This window comes from Macaca thibetana, chromosome 20 (genome assembly GCF_024542745.1).
Source record: "Macaca thibetana thibetana isolate TM-01 chromosome 20, ASM2454274v1, whole genome shotgun sequence".
In the NCBI taxonomy this organism is placed as follows: domain Eukaryota; kingdom Metazoa; phylum Chordata; class Mammalia; order Primates; family Cercopithecidae; genus Macaca; species Macaca thibetana.
In genome coordinates, this window is record NC_065597.1 from 16,090,120 (window position 1) to 16,114,450 (window position 24,331).

A 24,331-nucleotide genomic window follows, 5' to 3' on the forward strand; every position below is an offset into this window, starting at 1 on the left:
CAACAAAGAAGATTAAATAGAGATAAACTTAAATGTGCAAAATCTATAAAAGGAAAATTTTACAACACTTCTGGAAGACACAAAAGCGTGTGGAGTGGGAAGACATCCCTTGTTTTTGGCTATCACAACTCATGATCAAGATGCCCATTCCCTCCAAGTTGATTTATAAATTGAATGCCATTCTTATAAAAATACTAACAAGCTTTGTTTCATGGAGTTGGTAAGTTGATACTAAAGTTTCTATGGAAAATAAACATGCTGGAATAGCCAGGGAAAAACTGACACAAGGTGGGAGCCTAGCCCTATGGGCTATTAAAACAAACTATAAAGCCTCTGTAATTAGAACAGTGTGGCATTGGCCACATGAACAGGCAGACAGACCAATGGAATAGGAAAGAAAGTACAGAATAGACCTAAGTACAAATGGGAATTTAGTATACGATAAAGGTGGCATGTCAAATCTCAGAGGCAGTGATGGACTTTTTATATTTATTTATTTATATTTTTTATTTATTGAGGTGGAGTCTCACTCTGCCACCCAGGCTGGAGTGCATTGGCGCGATCTCGGCTCACTGTAACCTCCACCTGCTGGGCTTAAGCAATTCTCATGCCTCAGCCTCCTGAGTACTCAGCCCAAGATTGCCGCTCTGCTTCCTGTCATGATGCCACGTTCCCCGCGCATACACAGCATCCTTGCCCTTCTTGTTCTGTGCCACTTTGTGGGGTTGGTGCTTGCCACACTTCTTACAGCTCTGTCCTGGGGAACTGCAGCTGCAGCAGGGTGGAGGATCAGGGGGCTGTTGTTCTGTGGGAGGGAGGGCGGAAGCCTCTGGTGCAGAGGGTGAGTTAAGCACACTCCACAGTGCATGGTAGGCCATGATCAGGGGGTCTCTGTGAGGTCCCCCTCTTGTTTTATTGCCTTTGAATGAGATTTCTCACTCCTAGGCCTCCCTCTCCCACTGCAGGCATCATTCTGCTCTGTCTTGGGTGCCTTTAGAAAAATGCTCTAACAAAGCACTGTGGCTGTTTTGTGTGTAGGCACTTTTAATTCACATAGATGGTATCATCCTGCCATTTCTTCTCCTCCTTCCTTTCTCAATCAATGCTACGTTTTAAGGTATGACCTTCCTTTCTACGGTCTTAAAACTTACTGAGATTTCCCAAAGAGCTTCTGTTTATGTGGGCTAATGCTATTGATGTTTACTGCATTAGAAATGGAAAGAAGACACTTAAAAGAATTTGTCTGAAAATAGCAGTGATGGACTCATTGCACGTTAATGTAAGTAACATTTTGGCATTATTATGAAAATTGTTTTGACCTTGTAAAATTCATGTGCTAGTTAAATGTCAGTTTGTTTTAGAATGTGAAAGGGCACCGTGAAGGACAAAATTTGGAAAGTGAATTTTATTCATGTTGTTTTATAATACCTGATTCTGGAAAGAAACTATGAAATGTATTACATTTTAGTAAAATCTGCCCTAGTTTCATGAGTTTGCCTCCTTGGTTGCTGATGGATACCACTGCCTAGAACAGGAAAGGTTGTTCTGGATAGCAAAGATTCTGTGTCATACCAGAATACTTGATAGTGTTTTATGTTTAATTTGTAATGCCCTAGAATAGGGCACAACAAAAAGTCCTCACTCATGAACAAGCTGTATGTATGCTTCTTTCTTTATTTTACTTATTTATTTTGCAATTCATGTGTGCATAGGCTTTTTAAGAAATTGAGATCTTGTTTGCCTTTTTAAAGAGTACAGGTCAATGGTTTTTAGTATATTGCTAGGCTTTGCAAACACCACCACCATTTACTTCTAGAACATTACAGAAGGAAAGCCCATGCTCATTAGCACACGCTTCCTGTTACTCTCTCGCTACCCCTAACCCCTTGACAGTCCCTGATCTACTTTCTGTTTCTATGGATTTTCCCATTCTGGCCATTTTGTAGAAATGGAATTGTACAATACGTGGCCTTTTATGTCTGGCTTCTTTCACTTAGCGTAATGCTTTCAAGGTCCATCCATGTTGGAGCATGTATCAGGGCTTTGTTCCGCTTAGGGCTGATTGACACTCCATTGTATGGGTATACCACATTGTGTTTCTCCAGTCATCAGGTGATAAGCATTTGGATTGCTCCCACTTTTAGCTATCATGAGTGATGCTAGGAACATTTGTGTGCGAGTTTTTATGGGGATGTACGTCTCTTCAGTACTCTTGGGTCTGTTTATTTTTAAATGCTTTCTTATCACTTAATTGAGTCGCCAAAGATTGTTTCTCAGCCACCCATGAGCATGTGTAAATCAAGCATCTAAATCTCTGACAACTCTTTAGATGTTACCGTGCGAAATTAGACAGGGAAAAAAAATGAAAAGGAATTTTCGGGAGATCTTTTACACCTACAATAATTTCCCAGAGGAGCCTTGGAAAATTGCAGAGATTTGTTCTTCCACCTTATAAAAAGAAAGACGCTAGGTTTGTTTGATTGTGTTCCTATTATAAGATTTACATGAGAAGAATTGTCAAATTGGAAGAGATGCTCAGCCTTCCCCAGGTTAAAGTTATATAGACAAAATGTTATTAATGAATTATTAAATATTTTAGAATATGTGTGTTTTATGGGAAGTCCCTGGCGATTTGTCAATGCCCTCGCTGCCCAGAACTTCACCCTCAGGAAAAACACAGATCCAGACTGTTGTGAAGCAGTTTAAAAGAATTCGTTTGAAAATAGCAGTGATGGGCCCATTGCATGGTAACATAAGTAACATTTTGGCATTATTATGAAAATTGTTTCAACCTCACAGCATTCCTGTCCTAATTGTCAGTTTGTTTTAGAATATGAAAGGGCATGGTGAAGGACAAAATTTGGAAAGTGAATTTTATTGATGTTGTTTTATTATACCTGATTTTGGAAAGAAACTATGAAATGTATTACATTTTAGTAAAAATCTGCTCTGGTTTCATGAGCTTGCCTCCTTGGTTACTGATGGATACGACCTAAGAGAGAAGTTTACTCTCCTCCATTCTGACATTATTGGTTATGGTAATAAACTAACCACAGCTATGAAGTCTCTGTCATCTACAGATTGTGTTTGTTTTTCTCTGATGCTTGCTTGAAGGTTCTGCTCTAAACTACAGGCTGCAGTTGGTGTCATCAACGACAAAGAACAGTTTTAGAGCCGGTGGTAAATGATTGGACCAGATACTTCCAATTGTCTGCATTTTATAGACTCGTGAGCACAGGCATCTGAACTGACATCACTTAAGCAGCTCTCAGATTATAACAGTGGACTGAGTCAGGATTTCTAAGACTCTTTTTTAATCCACAAGCAGATGACTTCATGAAAGCAGAGAATGCGGATCCAAGATCCAGTGGAACAAGAATTTATTTCATGGGACTGCATGAGGTGCTGTGGGAATTTCATCGTAGTTATTTCTTTAAACTCTTGTTAATGTTATTTCAATGTTCTATCTTCAGGCTCTAAGAGGAAACCTTTTCTCTTCTTTGGCTCCCTGTAACCCATCACAATTTAGTGGACTCTACTTTTATATACTGCAACACGACATTTTAAAATGAGACTTGGCTCTGGCTGGTGTGCAGGGGTATCTCATTGTGGTTTTAATTTGCATTTCCCTAGTGGCTAATGATGTTCATCATATTTTATGTGTTTGTTTGCCACTTGTTTATCTTCTTCATCAAAGGGTTAGGAAGTAAGATTCTTTTTTTTTCTTTTCTTTCTTTCTTTTCTTTCTTTCTTTCTTTTTTTTTTTTTGAGACAGAGTCTCGCTCTATTGCCCAGGCTGGAGTGTAGTGGCATGATCTCAGCTCACTGCAGCCTCTGCCTCCCAGGCTCAAGTGATCCTCCTGTTTCAGCCTCCTGAGTAGCTGGGACTACAGGGACGAGACACCACACCCGGCTAATTTTTTGTATTTTTAGTAGAGACAGGATTTCACCATGTTGGCCAGGCTGGTCTCGAACTCCTGACCTCGGGTGATCCACTGCCTTGGACTCCCAAAGTGCTGGGATTACAGGTGTGAGCCACAGTGCATGGCCTAGGAAGTAAGATTCTGAAGGACACTTTGACGCTATCTGTACCAAGCTCCCCATTCTACAGATGGGGGACTTGAGATCCGAAAAGAGATGTCTGGCCATTTTCCCACAGCCCACTGTGGTCTCTGAGTGGAAACTAAGGACAGATGTGGGGAGGACGGAGCACACTGAGCCAGGCCTCTGGGCAGTCTTTGGAGCCCCCATCTGCCCCACTGTGGGATTGGTATGTGCAGGTCAGCTCAGCACAGCTGCTCCTTGGCATACAGTTCAGAGGATTCACGCTCGCTAAGCAGGAAAGAGCGTACCTGGTAGGCACCTTGTCTAAGGACTTCCAAACGTGGAAGTACCTGAGTTCCTGTGAGCCCTGGGGCAGCCACAGAACATAAACCCAGAAGTCGAGGCAGCATCTTCTGATCCGGAGGTCAGAAGTCCAAACTGGATCTCACTTGGCTGAAATCAAGGTCTTGGCAGGGCTGTGTTCCTTCCCGAGGCTCCAGGGCAGAGTCTCCTTCCCTGCCTTTCCCAGCTTCTAGACACCACCTCTTCCATCTTCAAAGCCTGTTATGGCCGGTGGAGGGTTTCTTCCATCGTGTCACTCTGACCCTGACAATTCTGCCCCCTTCCCTCACACAGAAGGGCCCCTGTGATTACATTGGCCCACCCAAACAAGCCAGGATAACCCCCTATTTTACAGTCATCTTATTAGCAACCTTAATTCCCTTTTGCCATGTGAGATCACGTATTCACCACGCCCCGGGATTAGGACACAGCTTTGGTGGGGATTATTCAGCCCTCCACAGCTTGTTTGGCCCCTGAGACTTGACTGTTCTGAGGAGGAGAGGGGTACTCGGTGAGGAGGAGCCCTGAAAGGGGCAGGTACCCCTAGGTGTGTGGGTTCAGTGGATGTAGGCAGGAAGAGCAATACATGAGTCAGCAATCCCTTGTGGGCTTCTACTGGCGGAGCCGCCAAAACCTGTCTCACATGGTCAACGTCCTATGGAGAAAAATATGACGGGGGAGGTTGTAGAGTGTAGGGGGTGGTGGAAGGCTGCAGCCTAATCAGGTTTCAACGAGAGAGGTGACATTTGAGCCAAGCCTGGAAGGGGAAAAGGAGCCACGCTGCAGGCTGGGGAAAGAGTAAAGTCCAAAGACCCAGCAGGCCTGCAGGGCCCTTCATGAGCTGGTCCTGGCTACCCTTTGAGTTTTATTTCTTGCTTCTCCCTCTGAGCTTCCTCTGGGTTGAGCAGCTTGCAGTTGCCTGACATGAGCCAGGCCACCTCTGGCCTTGGTGCCACTGTTGATGCTATTTTTTTTTCCTGCTTGTATTAGTCTGTTCTCACGCTGCTAGTAAAGACATACCTGAGAGACTGGGTAATTTATAATGGAAAGAGGTTTAATTGACTCACAGTTTATCGTGGCTGGGGAGGCCTCAGGAAACTTACGATCATGGCGGAAGGGGAAGCAAACCTGTCCTTCTTCACATGGCAGAATCAAGGAGAAGTGCTGAGCAAAAGGGGAAAAAGCCCCTTATAAAACATCAGATCTTGTGAGAACTCCCTATCATGAGAACAGCATGAGGGTGACCGCTCCCATGATTCAGTTCCCTCCCGCTGGGTCCCTCCCATGACACATGGGGATTACAGGAACTACAATTCAAGATGAGATTTGGGTGGCAACATAGCCAAACCGTATCACTGCCTGAGATGGTTTTCTTTGCTTTTACCCCTTCTCCCGACCAAATCCTACATTACTTCCAGGTCTCTGTTTATTCATCACCTTGTCCAGACTTCAGTCCTACTCCAAATCTAGGTGAGGGGTCTCTTCCTGGGCTTTCTTTGGACCCACTAGTATCATCACACTGCGTTTCTGGTTTCCTCTTCTCAGTCTTTAAGCTTCCAGCAGCCAGAGATTGTCGCCTTCACTACTGTGTCCCTAGCATCTAGCCTGGGGCCTAGATCATAGCAGATGTTCAATAAATATCTGAGGTGAATGAACACTCTCTACTATTTATTCAGCCCCTGTACTGAAAAGTACAGCCACTGTGAACACGAGACATGGGATCGAACTACCTCTGGTTGCATTCTTACTCTACCACTGACTTGCTGTGTTACTTTAGGTAAGTTGCTTTGCTGATCTGTGCCACTGTTTCTATAAAGAGAAGACAATAGTAGTACCTTTCCCACAGGGCTGGTATGAGGATCAAGCTAGCCAACCCCAGGAATATGCTTAGGAGAGAACCCGACACAGGGTATGTGACCCCAAAACCTGTTCTAAAGGTATCACTGTGTATTGGTCTCTTAATATTTTGTGTGTATGCTTTTACCTGCTCAACTTTTAGCCATCAATTACCCTGAAACAAAACAAAACAGGGCATGAAGTCAAGATCCAAAATACTTTGATCATCAGAAGAGCAGCCCTGTTGGGGAGTCCATGGTTCTCTGTGCTGGGCCATTTTCTATTTCCTGAGCAGTTTTCCTGATAGGACACTTGGAGACACCTTCACCCGACATGTTCTTCCTGGCTTTAGCTAGGAACGACATCTCGCCACTATACCTTCATAACAAGAGTCCCTGCCTATATGTGTGTGTGGCTCCTGACCCAAAGCCCACCCGAAAATGTAATGGCCACTCCCTCGCCAGTCTGTCTTCTCCATCAGATCTAGTCAGTGCCGTGCTCAGCACCCAGGCCACTTTAAGGAACACACAAAAACGTCCTAATTTCTTTTTAAAAGCTGAGGAAAGATGACATCTTAGGTTGAATAAAATGTTTTAGCACAGAATATCAACATATTCATCCTTATACCAATTCAGTCATGCAGTATATTTTATAATACTTTTTATGGAGAAAGGTGTTCACCAAAGCAAAATTGCCCAGGGCCCACAAGAGTCAAAACACAGCCCCGTTCCCTCTGTTTCTCTCTTCACCCTTACCCAGAACTAGAATAAGGAGGGCTGAGAAGTTTCTAATTTGTTATGACTCCAACAGGACACAAATATGCCTTGGGAAGAAGGGTTTCTTCTGGATGAAGTTTCAGTCTCACTGTATGTATCACGCCCAATCCCGTGCCCCCTCCACATCCACCATCAGTCCTGAGTGGTCTGCCAGACCCCTTGTTGGCTACTTGTGTACCTGTGCACACATTGACATATGCATCCCGGGCCCTCTTGCAGGTTCATTTACATACATGCGCATGTATTGACATATGCATCCGGTCCTTTCTTGCAGGTTCACTTACATACATGCCAACATGTTGACATAGGCATCCTGTTCCCTCCTGCAGGTTCACTTACATACATGTCCACGTGTTGACATATGCACCCATCTTCCATATGCATCTAACATCCCTTCCCCTGAGTTTTCAAGTTCTAACATGTGAATTCCTATTGTCTTGCCCTTTCCTCCTTCAATCCTTTCCTACTGTTAGCGGGCCAAGAGTGAAGAAGACCTGGACTCTGGTGCTTGAGCTAAACGTGTGGCATTCTCTGCACAGCTCTTTCCTTCTGGGTGGTCTTGTGATCTGGGGAAAGATACTTAAACTTTATGGCCTCGATTCTTTTCATTTGTAAAATGGGGATTTGTTGGGTGACCACTGTTCCCTGCTGGGGACTGGATCACTCATCTACTCTTTGAAATTCCCATCCCTTGTACCACATGTCTGATTCTAAGAGGATCACCCCACCTGCTGGCCATGGGTGATTGGTCGGAGGTGAACATGTGACCAAAGGTGGGTCAATTAGAGCTCCTCCTCCGTGGCATTTTGAACTAGAACTAAGGGAAGAGAAACAGTCCTTTGCCAGATGTGTAGCTTGGAGCCAATGAATTCATGTGACAAATATTTATTGAGCACCTACTGTGTGCTTGGCATCGTTCTAGACGGTGGGGATATAGCCAGCTAAGGTCATGTTTCCTGCCATATGGAAGACATCAGTTTGAGAAAATAAAGCCATCAGTTACAGCAAAGCAGAAACAAGAGAGAGAAGAGTCGTGGCAGTATGTGAGTTCCCAGCTCAGGTTGTCCAGGAGGCCCTTCCAGACATATGAGATAGTCCAGCTTCTATCCACTAATTCTCTGTTTTGCCTGAGCCAGTTGCACCTGGATTTCTGTCACTTTCCAAAGGCCTGACTACTGCAAAGGTAACATTCTGACTAGCTCATGTCCCGAGGTTCTTGGAGTTGTTATTATTTTATCATTCCCTAAAGGGTTTCTAAAGTTCACCCACCCTCTTTCCCTGATGGTGGAGTCACTCATTCATTCATTTGTGCACTCTTGTGGCCATGTACTGCTCAAAAAATACAGCCCCCATCTCTAGGAGTTCCCATTATCTTTTTGGAGGACTTGGATAAGGAGACAACTAGGCTTTGAAATCTCAGCCCTCATACATCTCAGCAGTATCTGATACCTTTGATCACTTACCTCATTTTTCAGACACCACTTTTCACTTGTCTTTCAGGAAACCATATCCTCCTGGTTTCTCTCTGCCTGCCTGGCCATGCCCTTTTCCCTTCCAGAGCTCTCACTATGGGAGGACCCAGAGATCCTATCTCAGACGTCCTTTCTAGTATCTCCTGGGGGAATCTCATGCCATTCCCACCACCTTACAACCCATCTTTGCACCGATGTTTTACAAATTCATATTTCTAGCCCTGACATCTTCCAGAACTTCAGGTTCACATATTCAGTGCCAACTGGTGTCTCTAGTTTCTGAGTATGTTGGGTGTGTCCTCACTGACCCTCTTCATCACTCCCCACCCTTCCCTGCTTGTTTTCTGTCCTTGAGGCTGGCCTGTGTGGACTCCATTAGTAGGCTCCTTGCCCTCTGGCTTCAGGCAATGTGGAACCCTAGAAGGAGATGGGAAGGAAGCAGGGAGGAGGGGGCATGTGTTTGCTCCATAAGGGCTAACCTGGGCTTGGCTGTGTGCTTGAACAGAACGTGTGATATTCCCTGGACGACTCTTCCTTTCTGGGTTTCTCTCATTCCTTTGGGCCTAAGTGTAGTGACAGCAACTTCCCTGTCACTAGTCCCTGGTTCACCACTATCCCTTATGAGTCCCTTATATTTCACCCACATGTATATAAAAGCTGTTTGTGAACAAATCCTCCTTGAGTATGATTGGAAGGTGAAGTCTGTTTCCTATGGGGATCTACGCTGAATTAGTAACTGGTACTGGAGATGGCCCTAGGAAACAGGATCTGGATATTCTGGGGTTGGGTTGATAAATCACTCAAGAAAGACAGGGATGGCCTTTTTGTCAGAGGGAAACAGAACATGGATTCTTCATCACAGGTGGTGTCATCACAAATCCTCAAATGACTACTGGTAGGGACAGGGAAAATAGGTGGGTAGAGGGTAAAGCACTGAGGTTTCAAATGGTGCTTCAAATGGTTGTGGTACTTAGTTCCTATGGCAACCAAAAGGAATTTAAAGATTGTGGGGTCATCTGGATCATTCTTGTGGCTCTAGAGAGTACACATAAGGAAAAATATTATTTTTTGAAACAGGGTCTCACTCTGTCACCCAGGCTGAGTACAATGGCGTGATCTTGACTCACTGCAGCGCCTCGACCTCCCAGGTCAAGCAATCCTCCCACTCTCAGCCTCCCGAGTAGCTGGGAGCACATTTGCATGCCATCATGCCCAGCTGATTTTTTGTATATTTTGTAGGGATGGGGTTTCACTGTGTTGCCCAGGCTGTTCTCGAACTCCTGAGCTCAAGCCCTCCACCTGCCTTGGTCTCCCAAAGTGCTGGGATTACAGATGTGAGCCACCTTGACCAACTGAGAATTTTTAAAACTACAAATATACAATTAAGAGCATACATGAAGATTAAGAAGACCTCTAGGATGACCTGGAAGGAGTTCCTCATCTCCTGTGGTCCAAGGGCAGATATGGCTGAACTGACAAGGGCTGCAAGTTTGCAGAGGCAAAGCTCCTACCCCAAGGTAAGGATGCCAGTGGGGGAAGCGTGGGGCCCTGAGACATGAGGGAGGCAAATAAATTTGAGTCCCTAATTTCCCCTGACCCCATCCCCTAATGTCTTTGAGCCTTAGTTTCTTTATCTGAAAATAGTATCCATCTTGTAGGACTGTTGTGGGATTAAATGAGGTAGTGTTGTTAAAATATGTCTTGTAGACAATCAATATGTGACAGCATGAAAAAAAATCAGTCATCTCTCTATTCTAGGATCTAAGAGCTCTGTGGACCCAAGCTGGCCCTACACCAAGAGGCATGGGATCGGGTGTTGGGTAACTTGCACTTCGAGGAGGAGAAGTTAAGTTCTGGTGGTCTAGAGCTTCTGGCTGGAGGTCCTTCCTGCTTGGTGGAAATCACCTAGTCCCAGTGGTAGGGACCCCACTGGTATAAAGTGGATCCAATCTGCTGGAGTCATACCCTGGCTCTGCCCCAACTGGCCAGGGTTCGTTACTAAACCTTTTTATTTATATATTGACTTACTTATCTATTTTTTTTTAATTACTTTTTGAGACAGAGTCTCAGTCTGTTGCCCAGGCTGCAGGGCAGTGGTGCAATCTTGGCTCACTGCAACCTCTGCCTCCCAGGTTCGAGTGATTCTCATGCCTCAGCCTCCCAGGTAGCTGGGATTACAGGTGTGCACCACCACATCTGGCTAATTTTTTTTTTTTTTTCTTTTGAGACAGAGTCTCACTCTGTTGCCCAGGCTGGAGCGCAGTGGCATGATCTCGGCTCGCTGCAAGCTCCGCCTCCCGGGTTCACGCTATTCTCCTGCCTCAGCCTCCTGAGTAGCTGGGACTACAGGCACCTGCCACCACGCCCAGCTAATTTTTTGTATTTTTAGTAGAGACGGGGTTTCACTGTGTTAGCCAGGATGGTCTCCATCGCCTGACCTTGTGATCCGCCCGCCTCAGCCTCCCAAAGTGCTGGGATTACAGGTGTGAGCCACCACACCCGGCCTAATTTTTGTATTTTTAGTAGAGATGGAGATTCACCATGTTGGCCAAACTGGTCTTGAACTCTTGACCTCAGGTGATTCGCCCACCTTGGCCGCCCAAAGTGTTGGGATTACAGGCATGAACCACCACGCCAGGCCCAAAACCTTTTTAATCTTCAGTTTTCTTGCCTGGACAGTGGAGACAATCACAGCACCTCTCTCAAAGGATTAAGAAAGATACTCCAGGTCAACTGTTGAGCACAATACTAATACCACCCGTAGTAAGACTTCCATGAACTTGTAAGCTATGTTATAATCTCAGAGATACAGAAACAAACATGAAACAAAGAAGTGACTCAGGTTGGTGAAGAGACAGGCAATGAATGGTGAGTGAAAGCCCTAGAGTCTTGAGGGTCCTATGCCCCACTTAGGTGGGTCCCATTACCCTCCTCCACCCATGTGAGAATAGGCCCTCCCTTTGTCAAGCAGAGCTGCTAGCTGCAGAGAGAAGCTGACCACGAGACAGGACTGGGTAAGCTTCCACAGCAGAACCTTTCCATTTTATTGTCTGTAAACTCTTCTTTGGTAAACAAGAAACCCAAAGAGAAAAGGAGCACGCCAAGTAAAAAGGCAAGGAAAGGGCGGGTGCCCTCCACACACAGGCGTTCTGAGAGGACAGCTACACCATTAGCAAGGTGGCGGATGGAACCTGGAAGTTTGGGGTGGGTGGTGGCATGGGGGACTGGCAGAGGGGAGCGAGAGGGAAGAGTCCACTCTGTTGGACATAGAAGCCTAAATCATACAGCGAGGGAGCTCATGCATCACAGCGAAGAGAATTAGGGATCCTCCACCCATGCCCATCACCTTCCGTGTGTGTGATCCACTGAGGCAGAGTAGTCTGCCTGGGCAGGGGTGGGTGCAGGGGGCTCAGGATGGCCCCCCAGCAGCCCATCCTCCATCTCTCCTTTCCTGCTCTGCAGGCCGGTGTGTGCAGGCTGCAGGGGTGGGGGTGGGGCGCTCATGGTCTCTGGGTCTGGGTAGAGGCATCAGGGCAGCAGGAGCAGGGTTTGGGGGAGGTGGAGAAGCAGCCCCCATCCCCACTTTACATGGGGGGCTCGCTGCAGAGCACAATCTCCAGGTCCTTGCGGTAGAGCTTCCCTGCCTCTGCCAAGGACATGACGCTCTTTCTGTAGTTGGTGAGCTGTTGAATATTCATTTCCTAGGAGATACAGGGAGAGGGTAAGAGCAGGTTCAGGGGATGGCCCCGACCCAAGGAGCCCACATCCACATTCACAAAAGCCCGCAACTTTCCCTCATCTCATCCCAGGATAAGTGGCTTAGATGAATGCAAAGCACAGATTTTGGAGTCAGACAGACGGAGGTTAAAGCCTCTCGTTCACTAACTGGCTGCACTGCTTTGGGGAAGGTAGTCAACCTTCCTGAGACTCAGCTGCCTCACCTGTAAAATGGGTACACTAAAAGTTCATGCCTCATTGAGGTGTTGCGATGATTATATGAGGGAATGAATATAAGCCACATCAGCAAGCACTTGAAAAATAAAAGGTAGTTATTGTGACAGTCATGATCTACATATAACTTGTATATATTCCTCGACCTCATTGGGCCTTTGTTAACTCAAGGCCAATCTGGCTCCCTGCTGGTGATGAAGAGAATGCCAGGAAAGCTCCCTGGTCTTGCCTTCCAGCCTCCTGGAGTACTCTTTCCTAAGTCTCATCTATTTAAGCAAGGAATTTTTTTTTTTTTTTTTTTTTTTGAGACAGAGTCTTCCTCTGTAGCCCAGACTGGAGCGAAGTGACGCGATCTTGGCTCACTGCAACCTCTGCCTCCCAGGTTCAAGAGATTCTCCTGCCTCAGCCTCCCGAGTAGCTGGGATTACAGGCACCTGCCACCATGCCCAGCTAATGTTTCCATTTTCTTTTCTTTTCTTTTTTTTTTTTTTTTTTTTTTTTTTTTTTTTTTTTTTTTTTTAGTAGAGATGAGATTTCGCCATGTTGGCCAGGCTAGTTTCGAACTCCTGACCTCGGGAGATCCTCCCGCCTCCACCTCCCAAAGTGCTGTGATTACAGGTGTGAACCACTGCACCCAGCCACTATTTAAGCAACAAATTCTAAATCCCAGCTTCTCCAACAATAAAGCTTGCTAGCCTCCTTCTTGTTCACTGGCTTCTTGTGGTGTTTAGTGGCCAATGAGACAGGTGAACCATGAACATATGCCCATTGTCTCATATAAATGGAGACCCATATTAAATACCAACACCTGATATACCTGATGTTAAATCCATGCTTTACAATCATTGCTTCGGATACAAATAACCAATGGGTCTGAAATATAGCAAGGTCATCATCAACACTGGAAAATCACGTAAACAACCTTTTCTTTCTTTCCTTCTTTACTTCTTCTCCTCCCCCACTCCGTCCCTTTTTATTTACTTTTTTTTTTTTTAATTTTTTTTTTCAGACAAGGTCTTCCTGTTGTCACCCAGGCTGGAATGCAATGCTGTGATCACAGCTCACCACATCCTTGACTTCCTGGGCTCAAGTGATCCTTTTGCCTCAGCCTCCCAAGCAGCTAGGACTATAGGTGGGTGCCACTACACCCAGTTCTTCTTACTTTTATTCTTTTGTACTGAAAATGTTGGCAGATACTTAATTTTTTTTCCCTTCTAGGCTGATGGGTCATTATCTCCATCCTGCTAATAAGAAAAGTGAGGTACAGTCATGCTCATGAATATCTGTAATCTAATCATGAGCCCTGAAGTCTAATGATTCACTGTGCACTATTCTGTCACCTCTTTCTCAGGGCTTGAAGGCCAGTCTTTTTTTCCCATTGTGCCAGGACTTCTCTTTTTATGCCATTAATTTCTGGTTTGAAAACCCGAGGGCACTTTGCAAGCATGTCTAGCTTTGAGAGGCATTTTCCCTAAGTTGTGATGTTCTTGGAAATGTTACGTAACACTGGTGTGCACCTGAGATATCTGCCACTTAATCAGGAGCCAAGGAAGGGACCTCATCTATCAACCCCAAGCTTGGGACAACTACCACAGTGAACTGTGACAGCGAGAGACTTAGCAGCATGGCAGGAGGGGTTGCTTTACTTCCTATAAGTTTCACTTAAACCTGGGGAAGGCTCTAGCAAGTTGCCACGGCCTCAGGAATGCTAAGAACTACTGAAGTTCAATCCCATCAGCTTGTCCCCTCCAGGTGCCTCAAACATTAATCTGCTCAGAAACGCTTATCACACTCCATGCAGGCACCATCCAAATGGAATGCGTGCATCTATGTGGGTTTACAAAAAATGGCCCTTCCTTTCCAGCACAGGTGCTGTGATTTAGAGTCATGCAGCTGTCCGTTTCTACTCATTCACTCTCTCAATCCTCAGGCGCCAAATCTGAAACTTGGTACAGGTGGAAGGCTCTCAGGTAAATAGCTTTGTTAATATTGTTGCTCTCTGACCCTCAGAGTGGCTTCTGAATCCCAACAGCAGAATCTTTTGTTTCCATACCTGGAGTCAAGCTGTGCAGCACCACAAGCTGTCCTTTGTGTGAACCAAAGAAGAGCTTAGTGAGTTGATGACCAGGACATTCAGGTCACTCTGAGATTTAATGCATGTCTTCAGGGTTTATCCACCTCACGTATAAGGCAGAGTCTCATGAAGACAAACTACGCCTCATTCATACAATTACACGTAAAGATATTTTCCACTATGGTGCCCAACATTCCTTGGATACATCAGGGCACACACATAATTTTCTCCTAGAATTTAGTGCCAAGAAAAAGGTTTGCCGAGTTCAAACACCTGGTGAGTGCTTCCTTCTTCCCGGGAAGTATTTGCTTCCTTATCATTTATTTTCTGCCTTTTTCAAGAGTAATTGTAGGTAACATTTAAATAAAAAAGATGAAACAAATGAAGGATGATATTTAAGACAAAGAGATCAGAAAGCACTTGGAAAGAGAAATAAACAGACTCAGAGGCTGCAGATAATTTTTTCCTGAAATTGAGCATTAAATTTAGCTCTTGCTTGTCAGCCAAGGTGGTGAGACAACTCAAGGAATTGTGGAGCTTTCATTATCTAATTAAAGAAAGCAGCAAAACCATTTGCTCAGAGAAAGACATTTTCCGGGTGGTGAAGGAAGACAGGTGCAAAGTTTTGGCTCCTGGCTGCTGTTCCACCTGACTCCTCCACCCAGGGACCAAACTGAGCCCATTGGGAGGGTCTCCCAGGGTATTCCCAGGAGGCAACATCAGGCAAAATAATGGAGTTCACTTCTTTGCCTTTTCTTTGAGAGGAACAAACTCTTCAGTAGCTCCTTTTAACCCCTCCCCCAGCTCCTGATTCTGCAGTTCATCAATCCAGACTAGCCCTTCCCCTCTCACTGGCCCCTGTCTTCCAAAATCTCTCTCTCGGTGGAAAGTGTTTTTTTGGTTGGCAATCAGGCTAACACTTTCACACATCAACACTGTCATGGCCTCACAGCAGCATCCCCCACAACCGTCAGCAGATGGGTGCAACCCAAGCATCCACAGAGGAGAATGGGTAAACAAAATGTGGTATATTTATACGATGCAGCATTATTCAGCTTTAAAAAGGAAGGGAATTCTGACACATGCCACAACATGGATCAGCCTGCAAGGACATTATGCAAAGTGAAATAGGCACAGAAAGATTATACGAGTTTCTTTACATGAGGTACCTAGAGCAGTCAAATTTACAGAGGCAGAAAGTAGAGTGGTTGGCAGGAGATGGGGGACAGGGGAATGAAGAGTTATTTTTTAATGGGTACAGGTTTTGGCATTACAGGATGAGAAGGTGGCCATGCATGTGCAATATTATGAATGTGTTCAATGCCACTGGACTGTACACTAAAAATGTGAAGATGGTAAGCTTTCTGTCCTGTGCTTTTTGCTGCAATTAAATTTTAAAGAGAAACATCAATTAATCAACCAACCAGAAATTAAAAAACCTAAAGCAAACCCACAGAATGGCTATTGCCTTGCTGTGGCAGATCAGAGGGGAGCAGAGAGCAGAACCAGGCACCTCTCCCCTCTTCTCCCGCAGAAGCCTCTCCCGCGCCCTGGGGACAGTGGCCAGGCCTCAGGCCCAGCTGCTCACCTTTTTGTTTTTCTCATACAGATCCTTCAAAAGGGCATCCAGCTCATGCTCGTCAATGTAGCCGCTTCCGTCCTGGGGATGGGAGCAGAGTCAACCCAGAGTTCTAAAGCCTGAGCCCCTACTGTCCCGACCCATTGCAGGGATGTCTAAGAGTCTAGCCTCTCCATTACTCTGTGCAAAATGGGGTGTTCAGATCGTGTAACGACAAAATAATGCGTCCCTTCTGCCTTGACCAGTCATGGCAGGAAGGTGGCAGTGGGCGCAAGCTTTGGGTAGCCTTTCATTGTGGTGCTTTTCATCTGCATTGAAAATATAAGTGAGGTTCAAGAAGCATGTGGTTAACTCCCTGAGTCCGGGGGCTATTTAAAGTTTACCTCCAATACTTTGGTTATGAAGAAGACCACTGGAGTCATGTGGGCAGGGGACAGCCAAGGAAGGGGTGGGTATGGAGGTCATCCAACTTCCAACTTCCCAGAGAAAGACCTGGCCCTGGGCAGAATTGTGATCTGGCACCAGGGCAGTTTTGAGTGTCTCTTCCCTTTGGCTCCTGACAGCGTGGTAACACCCTAGTTCTAAGGACAGTCCTCTTCTCCCAACGATCCTTGGCTGCATTCTGCAGAAACCAACCCCTTGGGCTCCATAGGCCACCAGTGGAGAATGACATTTGCCTTCTAATACAGCAGAAGATGCGGCAGGAAGAAACCACACGGCCCAGGCAGCCCCTGGAAGGCTGTCTCTTCCCATGGATGCAGCTGAGCCTTCTGGCCGGGCTGATGGTCTTATGATTTTCCCTCCCATGCCGACTCCCAGCTTACCTTGTCATAAAACGTGAAGATCGCATTAAACTCCTCTGAGGTCAGCTTCATGCCCTGCAAGAACCAGGGTATTAAAGACAGAAGCAGAAGTGCAGTGGTGTGTGTGTTTATGTGTGTGGTGTGTGTGTCATGTGTGTGGTATGGTGTGTGTGTAGTGTTTGTGGTGTGCGTGTGGTCTGTGTATATGTGTGATGTGTGGTGTGTGATGTGTGGTGTGGTGTCTATAATTGTGTGGTGTGTGTCTGTGGTGTGTGTGATGTGTGTGTGTTGTGTGTGTTGTGTGGTGTGTGTGTTTGTAATGTGTGTGGTGTGTATGTGGTGTGTGGTCTCTGTGTGGTGTGTGCATGAGGTGTTTGTGTATGTGTGTGGTGTGTAATGTTTGTATGTGTGTGTGGTGTGTGGTCTGTGTGTTGTGTGTATGTGGTACATGGTCTGTGTGTGTGGTGTGTGGTCGTGTGTGTTGTGTGTGTGATGTGTATGTGGTATGTGTGGTAAGTGGTCTGTGTGTGTTGTGTGTGTAGTATGTGGTGTGTGTGGTGTGTGGTCTCCGTGTGATGTGTGCGTGAGGTGTCTGTATATGTGTGTGCTGTGTGGTCTGTGTGTGTTGTGTATGTGTTGTGTGGTCTGGGTGTTGTGTGTGTGTCATATATAGTCTGTGTGTGGTGTGTGTGTGGTGTGTGGTCTCTGTGTGCTGTGTGATGTGTCTGTGTATGTGTGTGGTGTGTGTGGTGTGTGCTGTGATGTGTGTTGTGTCGGTGTGGTGTGTGCTGTGTGGTCTCTGTGTGGTGTGTGTGTGATGTGTCTATGTATGTGTGTGGTGTGTGTGTGTGATGTGTATGTTGTGTGTGTGGTCTGCGTGTGTGTGGTCTGTTGTGTGTTGTGTGTGGTGTGTTTTGTGTGTGTGTGGTGTGTAGTCTGTGTGTGTGATCTGTGTGTGTTGTATGTGTGGTGTGTTTTGTGTGTGTGTGGTGTGTGTGTAGTGTGTAGTGTGTGGTGCATTGGGGGAAGGAGGGTGCAGGGCCAGGCTCAGAGGGATGAGGGAAGGGGGAAGGAAGGAAAGCAAAGTTTTACCTGAAATTTAAGCAGGAAGTTTTCCTGGACAGGCAAGAGTCTGGGGAGAAAATGTTAGAGCAGAGGTGAGGAGACTGCACAGGCAAGGGCAAGCGGGAGAGGGGAAGGCAGAGGCAGTGCCTGCAGTTACAGAAATGATTTCTGAGCACTTCATACATAATAAGGAATCAGGGGGAAGGTCAAAAATGAGGGAGACAGACAAGGTGAGGTGTTGACGGTCACAATTCTATCTCGCTTTGTCTTGAGCTTCTTGACACCCGCACCTGTCACTTTCCCACCAATGGATCTCAGCGATGGATCGTAGCACAGGAATGACCTGTGGGAGTCAGTATCACCCCGGGGGTGAGGTGCTTACCGGGACATCTCTGAGAGGCCCAATTTGCCATCCCCGTTCAAGTCAAACATCCGTAGCTGTTGGGGACAGAAAGAGGTGCCTGGGTTATTTGCTGTGAATTTCTCTGAACTGACATCCCCTTCTACTGGAGAGGACAGCAAGGAGGACAGGTAGCACCTGCTCATGCTTGCTCTGAGGTCCCTGGGGGCCAAGGACCAACATGGCCTAAATCAGTCACGGGGGTCCCATGGGGGGATCACAGGGACCCGTTCACTGCTCATCTTTCCCCTCCTCAGGGACAGGGGCTGCTGGGGCACAGCAGGCCGGCACTAAAGGCCCACTCTCTCCAAGATCATCCTCTCCTGGAGCTGCAGAGGTTGCCATGGAGACAGACGCTCACATTGGCCCATGAGTCAGCTCACACCCAGGACCTCAAAGGGTATGTGAAGCCACGAACTAGCATCCCATTTTGCCAGCTGCCACTGTGAATCACTTCCCCTGGGCCTGAAGAATCTTCAGAGACCCTGCACACCAGAGCCCCAGTGGCTTGGGGCCCAAGTCCTGCACCCTGGGGGAGAGGGACACTTCTGTCCACTCACTATGGTTTGGGTGTATTCCTGGAGCTTGGGCTCGTCGTACGGCCGGTTTGCCTTCTTCAGCAGGTCTGACAGGAATCCCTGCAACACAAAAGGTCTCTTTAGTACTCCTGACTCATGCATTCAGTCCCTCATTCATTTCCTTACTTGCTCATTCAGACAGTCTCTCAATGTGTGTGTGTGTGTGTGTGTGTGTGTGTGTGTGTGTGTGTGTGTGTGTGTTTTCAGGTCTACCAGTTCTATGACTCAGGGCCCTCATAATTCTTAACTCTTGGGGAGTGACTTCAAAGGCTTTACTAGCTGGTGGTGCAACCCTGCCCCACAGAATAGGCGCTAGAGATTGGCTCTGCCTCCTCGGAGCCCAGTATATGGAGCTAAGCAGTGCCTGGGGAATCACTGGGTGATAGTCAGAGGAATTTGGCAGTGGACGTAGGAGCCAGAGGCCAATCTTCTGGAATTGCCTGGAGGACACCTGTTCCGAGCACGGAGGTGCAGAAGAGCTGGGTTTGGTTGAACTCTACAGCCTGGCGGCTCTATGTAACCGATTTCCCGACTTCTCTGAACAAGTTCAACAATTCAGTGCCAGGTCTGAGTATTCCTAAGCAGCCCGCAAACCCATGCCCCTCATCCAACATCTCCTCCCTCCCCAGGTACCTTAAGCCCACCGCCACTCTGGCCTCCCACCCTCCCCAAGGCCCATCCTACCTTGAGCTCATTGGCTTCGATGTAGCCACTCCTGTCTGTGTCGTACTTCCGCCAAGCCTGCAACAATGGGAATGTCAAACTCCTTGCAAAGACGTATCAAAATCTACCTGCCTGCCTTCCATTCCCCTTTAATGGGCCAGCCAGGGTCTTGATCTTCAAGAATATCGGAAGGGGACGGAGACATGGAGATGATGTAGCCCAGACCCTTCAAGGTCACAGAGAAGGAAATGAGGGGAAGTATCTTGACGGTGATCTCATGAGCGTCTGAGCCAGAACCACGCGGCTAAGCTGTTTCCAAATTCCTGACCATAGAAAGTGGGATGTAATCAATGCTTGTTGCTTCAGGCTGCTAAGTTTTAGGGGTAGTTTATTACACAGCAATAAGTAACTCATTCAATGGTCCTGTATACAACTGCTGTGACATCCCTGCCTTTTACCAAGTCATCTGGTGGAGACGAGGGAGAGCCACAGGAGGGGCAGTGGTGCAGGGGAGGGGACTGCCCACATCTGTGGCAAAGATGCCTGGAGAACCATGTTCCCCTAAATCTTTGGTCTGTTTGGCGCCACATATTACTAAGATTTTTTCCCCTCCCTCCCTCCCTCCCTCCCTCCCTCCCTTCCTTCCTTCCTTCCTTTTTCTTTCTTTCTTCCTTCCCTCTTTCCCACCTTCCTTCCTTTCTTTCTTTCTTTTTCTTTCTTTCTTTCTTTCTTTCTTTCTTTCTTTCTTTCTTTCTTTCTTTCTTTCTTTCTTTCTTTCTTTCTTTCTTTCTTTCTTTCTTTCTTTCTTTCTTTTCTTTCTCTTTCTTTCTTTCTTTCTTTTCTTTTCTTTTTCTTTCTTTCTTTCTTTTTTCTTTCTCCCCCTCTCCTCCTCCCCCTCTCCTCCTCCTCCTCCTCCTCCTCCTTCTTCTTCTTGTTCTTCTTCTTCTTGTTCTTCCTCTTCCTTTTTGAGACAGGGTCTCACTCTGTTACCCAGGCTATGGTGCAGTGGCATCCAGAGCTTACTGGAGCCTCTACCTCCCAAACTCAAGTGATCCTCCCAGCTTAACCTCCCAAGTGCCTGGGACTACAGGCGTGCACCACCACACCCAGCTAATTTTTTATGTTTTTGTAGAGATAGGGTCTCACTATGTTGCCCAGACTGATCTCCAGACTCCTGAGTTCAAGTGATCCTCCTACTTCAGCTTCCCATAGTGTTGAGATTACAGGCATGAGCCACCATGCCTGGCTCCTAGATTCTCTTTCAAGTTTTGTTCCCCTGACTTTTCTTCCCTTCTCCCCCAGCTCCAAACTGCACACCTGAAGACCAGCAACACTTGATTTTCTGAGAGTCAGTAACCACTAATCCTTCTCCTACAGCTTATCCCCCGCCTCCCCCACTTCTCCACCGCATGTTCCCCTTTTATTGTCAGGAGTGTTAGAGTTTATGGACATTTAGAGTTTAGTTATATTTTACAGAAAAGGTATCTTTTTAAACATCAGCAAACAAGGTTGTGTAATTTTTATGGTGACAGGGCTCAGAAATTTTGGTCCTGAATTTTTTTTTTTTTTTTTTTTTTTTTGTTACAAGACAGGAGCATATCCCAAGAAAAGGGTAGATTTGTACTACATGCAACTCAGGTCGATGGTATTTGATTACGAGAGTGTCTTTTCCCTGCAGAAAAATGCCTCAGACTCTTTGAAATACTCCTTCCCATGGCCAGAAAGTCTGCCCTTGAAAAGGTACTAAAAGATATGTGAGGATTTCCAAATATGACTTCACCAACAACCCTCAGGCACTTGGTGCATCAGAGTTTAGTTGGTCTAAGTTGAGTCTTTACTGAGAAGAGGAAGACGCCCCCTCCAAGTTGCCTAAAAGGGCAATAACCTGAAGGAAGCCCAGTCCCTGCACAGAGCAAAGCACCAGTGGCTGCTTTTCCAAGCCATCTTGCCAGCGGGTCCACTCCCGACCATGCACCCCCACAGGATGCCAGCTCTGGGCTCCCCCGCCTGCCTTCTCTCCCCATCCAGCACTTTGCTCATCATCATCAGTGTGTCCTTTCTCTTCTCATTCAAGGAAAAGAGTTCAAGAGACTTGGGCTTTGTGAAATCTCAAAGAAATCCTGAGGCATCCCTAAAATTAGAAGTTGTGCTGAGTGCTGGGATGGGAGCTACCTGAGAGCACAAGCCTTTCAGGGCTACCGAGGGACCATTTCAGGCTTCCGGCTGGTAAAAATGGAACAAATGGAACAGACCCCAGGAGGGGACAGTGGGATGGTACTGTGGGAGGGTGGGGTCCCAGAAACCTTGGCAGGCATGTCTCCTCTGCAGTTATGCTGGGGCTTAGAAGGACAAATGCATGTAAGAATATGAAATCCTGAGGCTGGGCGCGGTGGCTCACGCCTGTAATCCCAGCACTTTGGGAGACCGAGATTGGCAGATCACCTGAGGTCGGGAGTTTGAGACCAGCCTGACCAGCATGGAGAAACCCCGTCTCTACTAAAAATACAAAATTAGCCGGGTATGGTGGTGCATGCCTGTAATCCCAGCTACTCTGGAGGCTGAGGCAGGAGAATCACGTGAACCCAGGAGGTGGAAGTTGCGGTGAGCCGAGATTACACCGTTGCACTCCAGCCTGTGCAACAAGAGCGAAACTCCGTCTCAAAAAAAGAAAAGAAAGAAAGAGAAAGAAAGAAAGAAAGAGAAAGAAAGAAAGAAAGAAAGAAAGAAAGAAAGAAAGAAAGAAAGAAAGAAAGAAAGAAAGAAAAAAAAAAAAAAAAAAAAAGAAATCCTGTCAGCTGCACAGAGAGAAGCCACTAATGATTTTGAGAAAGAGAAAGAGAAAAGGGTCCGGAGAAATGCTTTTAGCTCCTCTGTGAGCGTCCCTGCCCCCCTACAAGCTGCCCCATCCCTGTTTCCAGACCAGAGGTGGAATAGAGGCCAGTTTTTGGCTGTCTCTCTATCAGGAAAGGAGTCAGGCATGATGCTCCCTTTTCTATAGTTGGAAAACTTGATACAAAAGCAACACCCTGACAAGTTATAAGGATGCACAGAACTTTTTTTCTCCCAGGCAGGCTAGCAAAGGACTGAGAACAGAAGCCAGAATGTCAATTATCAGCTTGTAGAATCTTGCCATCTTGAAAAAACTGGAGAAAAATCTTTTAAAGCACCATAAAATTAAATCCATCTCTGATGCTCAGGCAAGCTGTCACTTAAAAAATGACTCTTCCACCCTGAGAACTGGTTCTTTCTCACTGTCTGCCTGCCCAGGAGGGGAGCTTGCTGCAAGCAAGTTTCTGGGCCAGCTTTCCAGTTGTTACAGGCAGTGGATCATGGAGAGGGGATTACCGGTGGCTGGAAATGGATTTAACCCCGATGAATAGCAAAGAGAGTCACGTTGAAGGCCAGTCATTATTTATCAGAGCAGGCAGTTCGTGAGGTGAGTATGGGTTGAATCTCACTCTGAGGGATGCACATACTGAAGAGTTAGAGTGCAAAGTACCAGAAAGAGAGCAAGAAATAATTGGCAGTTTGCTGGACATCAGGATTAGTAATATATTTGGTTGAACCACATAGAATGTCCACATTTTGTAAGTAAAAAAATCGTTAAATATCAGCAATTTCATATGGTTCCATTTATCAGGTGAATATTACTCAAGATAAATGAGTTTGAACATCATATTTTACATGAAGATCTTAAGGAAATTATATTGCCAAGAGGGGAATGCTAATTTCATTTATTTATTTATTTATTTATTTATTTATTTATGAGACAGAGTCTTTGTCACCCAGGCTGGAGTGCAGTGGCACGATCTCGGCTCACTGCAACCTCTGCCTGCCTGGTTCAAGTGATTCTCCTGTCTCAGCCTCCTGAGTAGCTGGGATTACAGGCGTGCACCACCATGCCCAGCTAATTTTTGTATTTGTTGTAAAGATGGGGTTTTTCCAAGTTGCCCAGGCTGGACACAAACTCCTGACCTCAAGTTATTCACCTGCCTTGGCCTCCTGAAGTACTGGGATGACAGGCATGGGGCACAGTGCCCAGCCAGGAATGCTAATTTTAAAAAGAAAAACCGAAACCTTATCATAGTCAAAGATGAAACATGAACGATACCAGAAACTGGAATCCTCACTGGATTTTTCTAGCTATAGAATTGTACATAAGTCCCTCTTTCCCAAGCCTGCTTCTTGGAACTCTGACTTGGAGAGACACATTATTATTGAGTGGCATGAGATCCTGGAGCCAAACTGAGTGGCACAGTTTTCTTTATTGCTTGATTTCTTAGAGCCTGTAATATGCAAATGACCACAACAAATCCCCAAACGAGAGATGCATGTACACAGTATTTCTCAAGCGTACTTGACCCAAGCTTACTTCTCATCTTACTCCCTACATTTTAATGTGCACACGCATCATCTGGGAATCTTGTTAAAATGGAGCTTCTGATTCACTGAGTCAGGGAGTCTGTCTGCCTTTTATTTTTTTGTTTTTTCTTTGAGATAGGGTCTTGCTCTGTGGCCCAGCCTGGAGGGCAGTGGTGTGATCTTCAGCCTTGAACTCCTGCTCTTCCTGCCTTAGCCTTCCTGAGAAGCTGGGACTACAGGTGTGCACCACCATATCCCACTAAGTTTTTTATCTTTTTTTTTTTTTTAATCCTGTTCACTATGGTAGCTTTTTATTTTTGTAGAGACAAGGTCTCACTATGTTGCCCAGGCTGGTCTTGAACCCCTGGCCTCAAAAGATCCTCCTG

At 46.2% G+C, this 24,331-nt stretch overlaps 1 protein-coding gene across 1 annotated transcript in view; it reads right to left on the reverse strand.

Moving 5' to 3' along the window:
* Positions 1-11,481: 11,481 nt before the first annotated feature.
* Positions 11,482-24,331, reverse strand: part of CALB2 (calbindin 2) — a 32,531-nt gene continuing 19,681 nt past the window's right edge. Inside the window, exons 5-11 of the mRNA XM_050772787.1 lie at positions 19,605-19,661; positions 18,903-18,980; positions 18,325-18,380; positions 17,970-18,009; positions 16,899-16,952; positions 16,084-16,155; positions 11,482-12,171 (exon numbers count right to left, since the gene is read on the reverse strand). Coding sequence (XP_050628744.1) covers positions 12,055-12,171; positions 16,084-16,155; positions 16,899-16,952; positions 17,970-18,009; positions 18,325-18,380; positions 18,903-18,980; positions 19,605-19,661 — 474 coding nt within the window. The 3' untranslated portion in view covers positions 11,482-12,054. The remainder of the gene's footprint in view (positions 12,172-16,083; positions 16,156-16,898; positions 16,953-17,969; positions 18,010-18,324; positions 18,381-18,902; positions 18,981-19,604; positions 19,662-24,331) is intronic.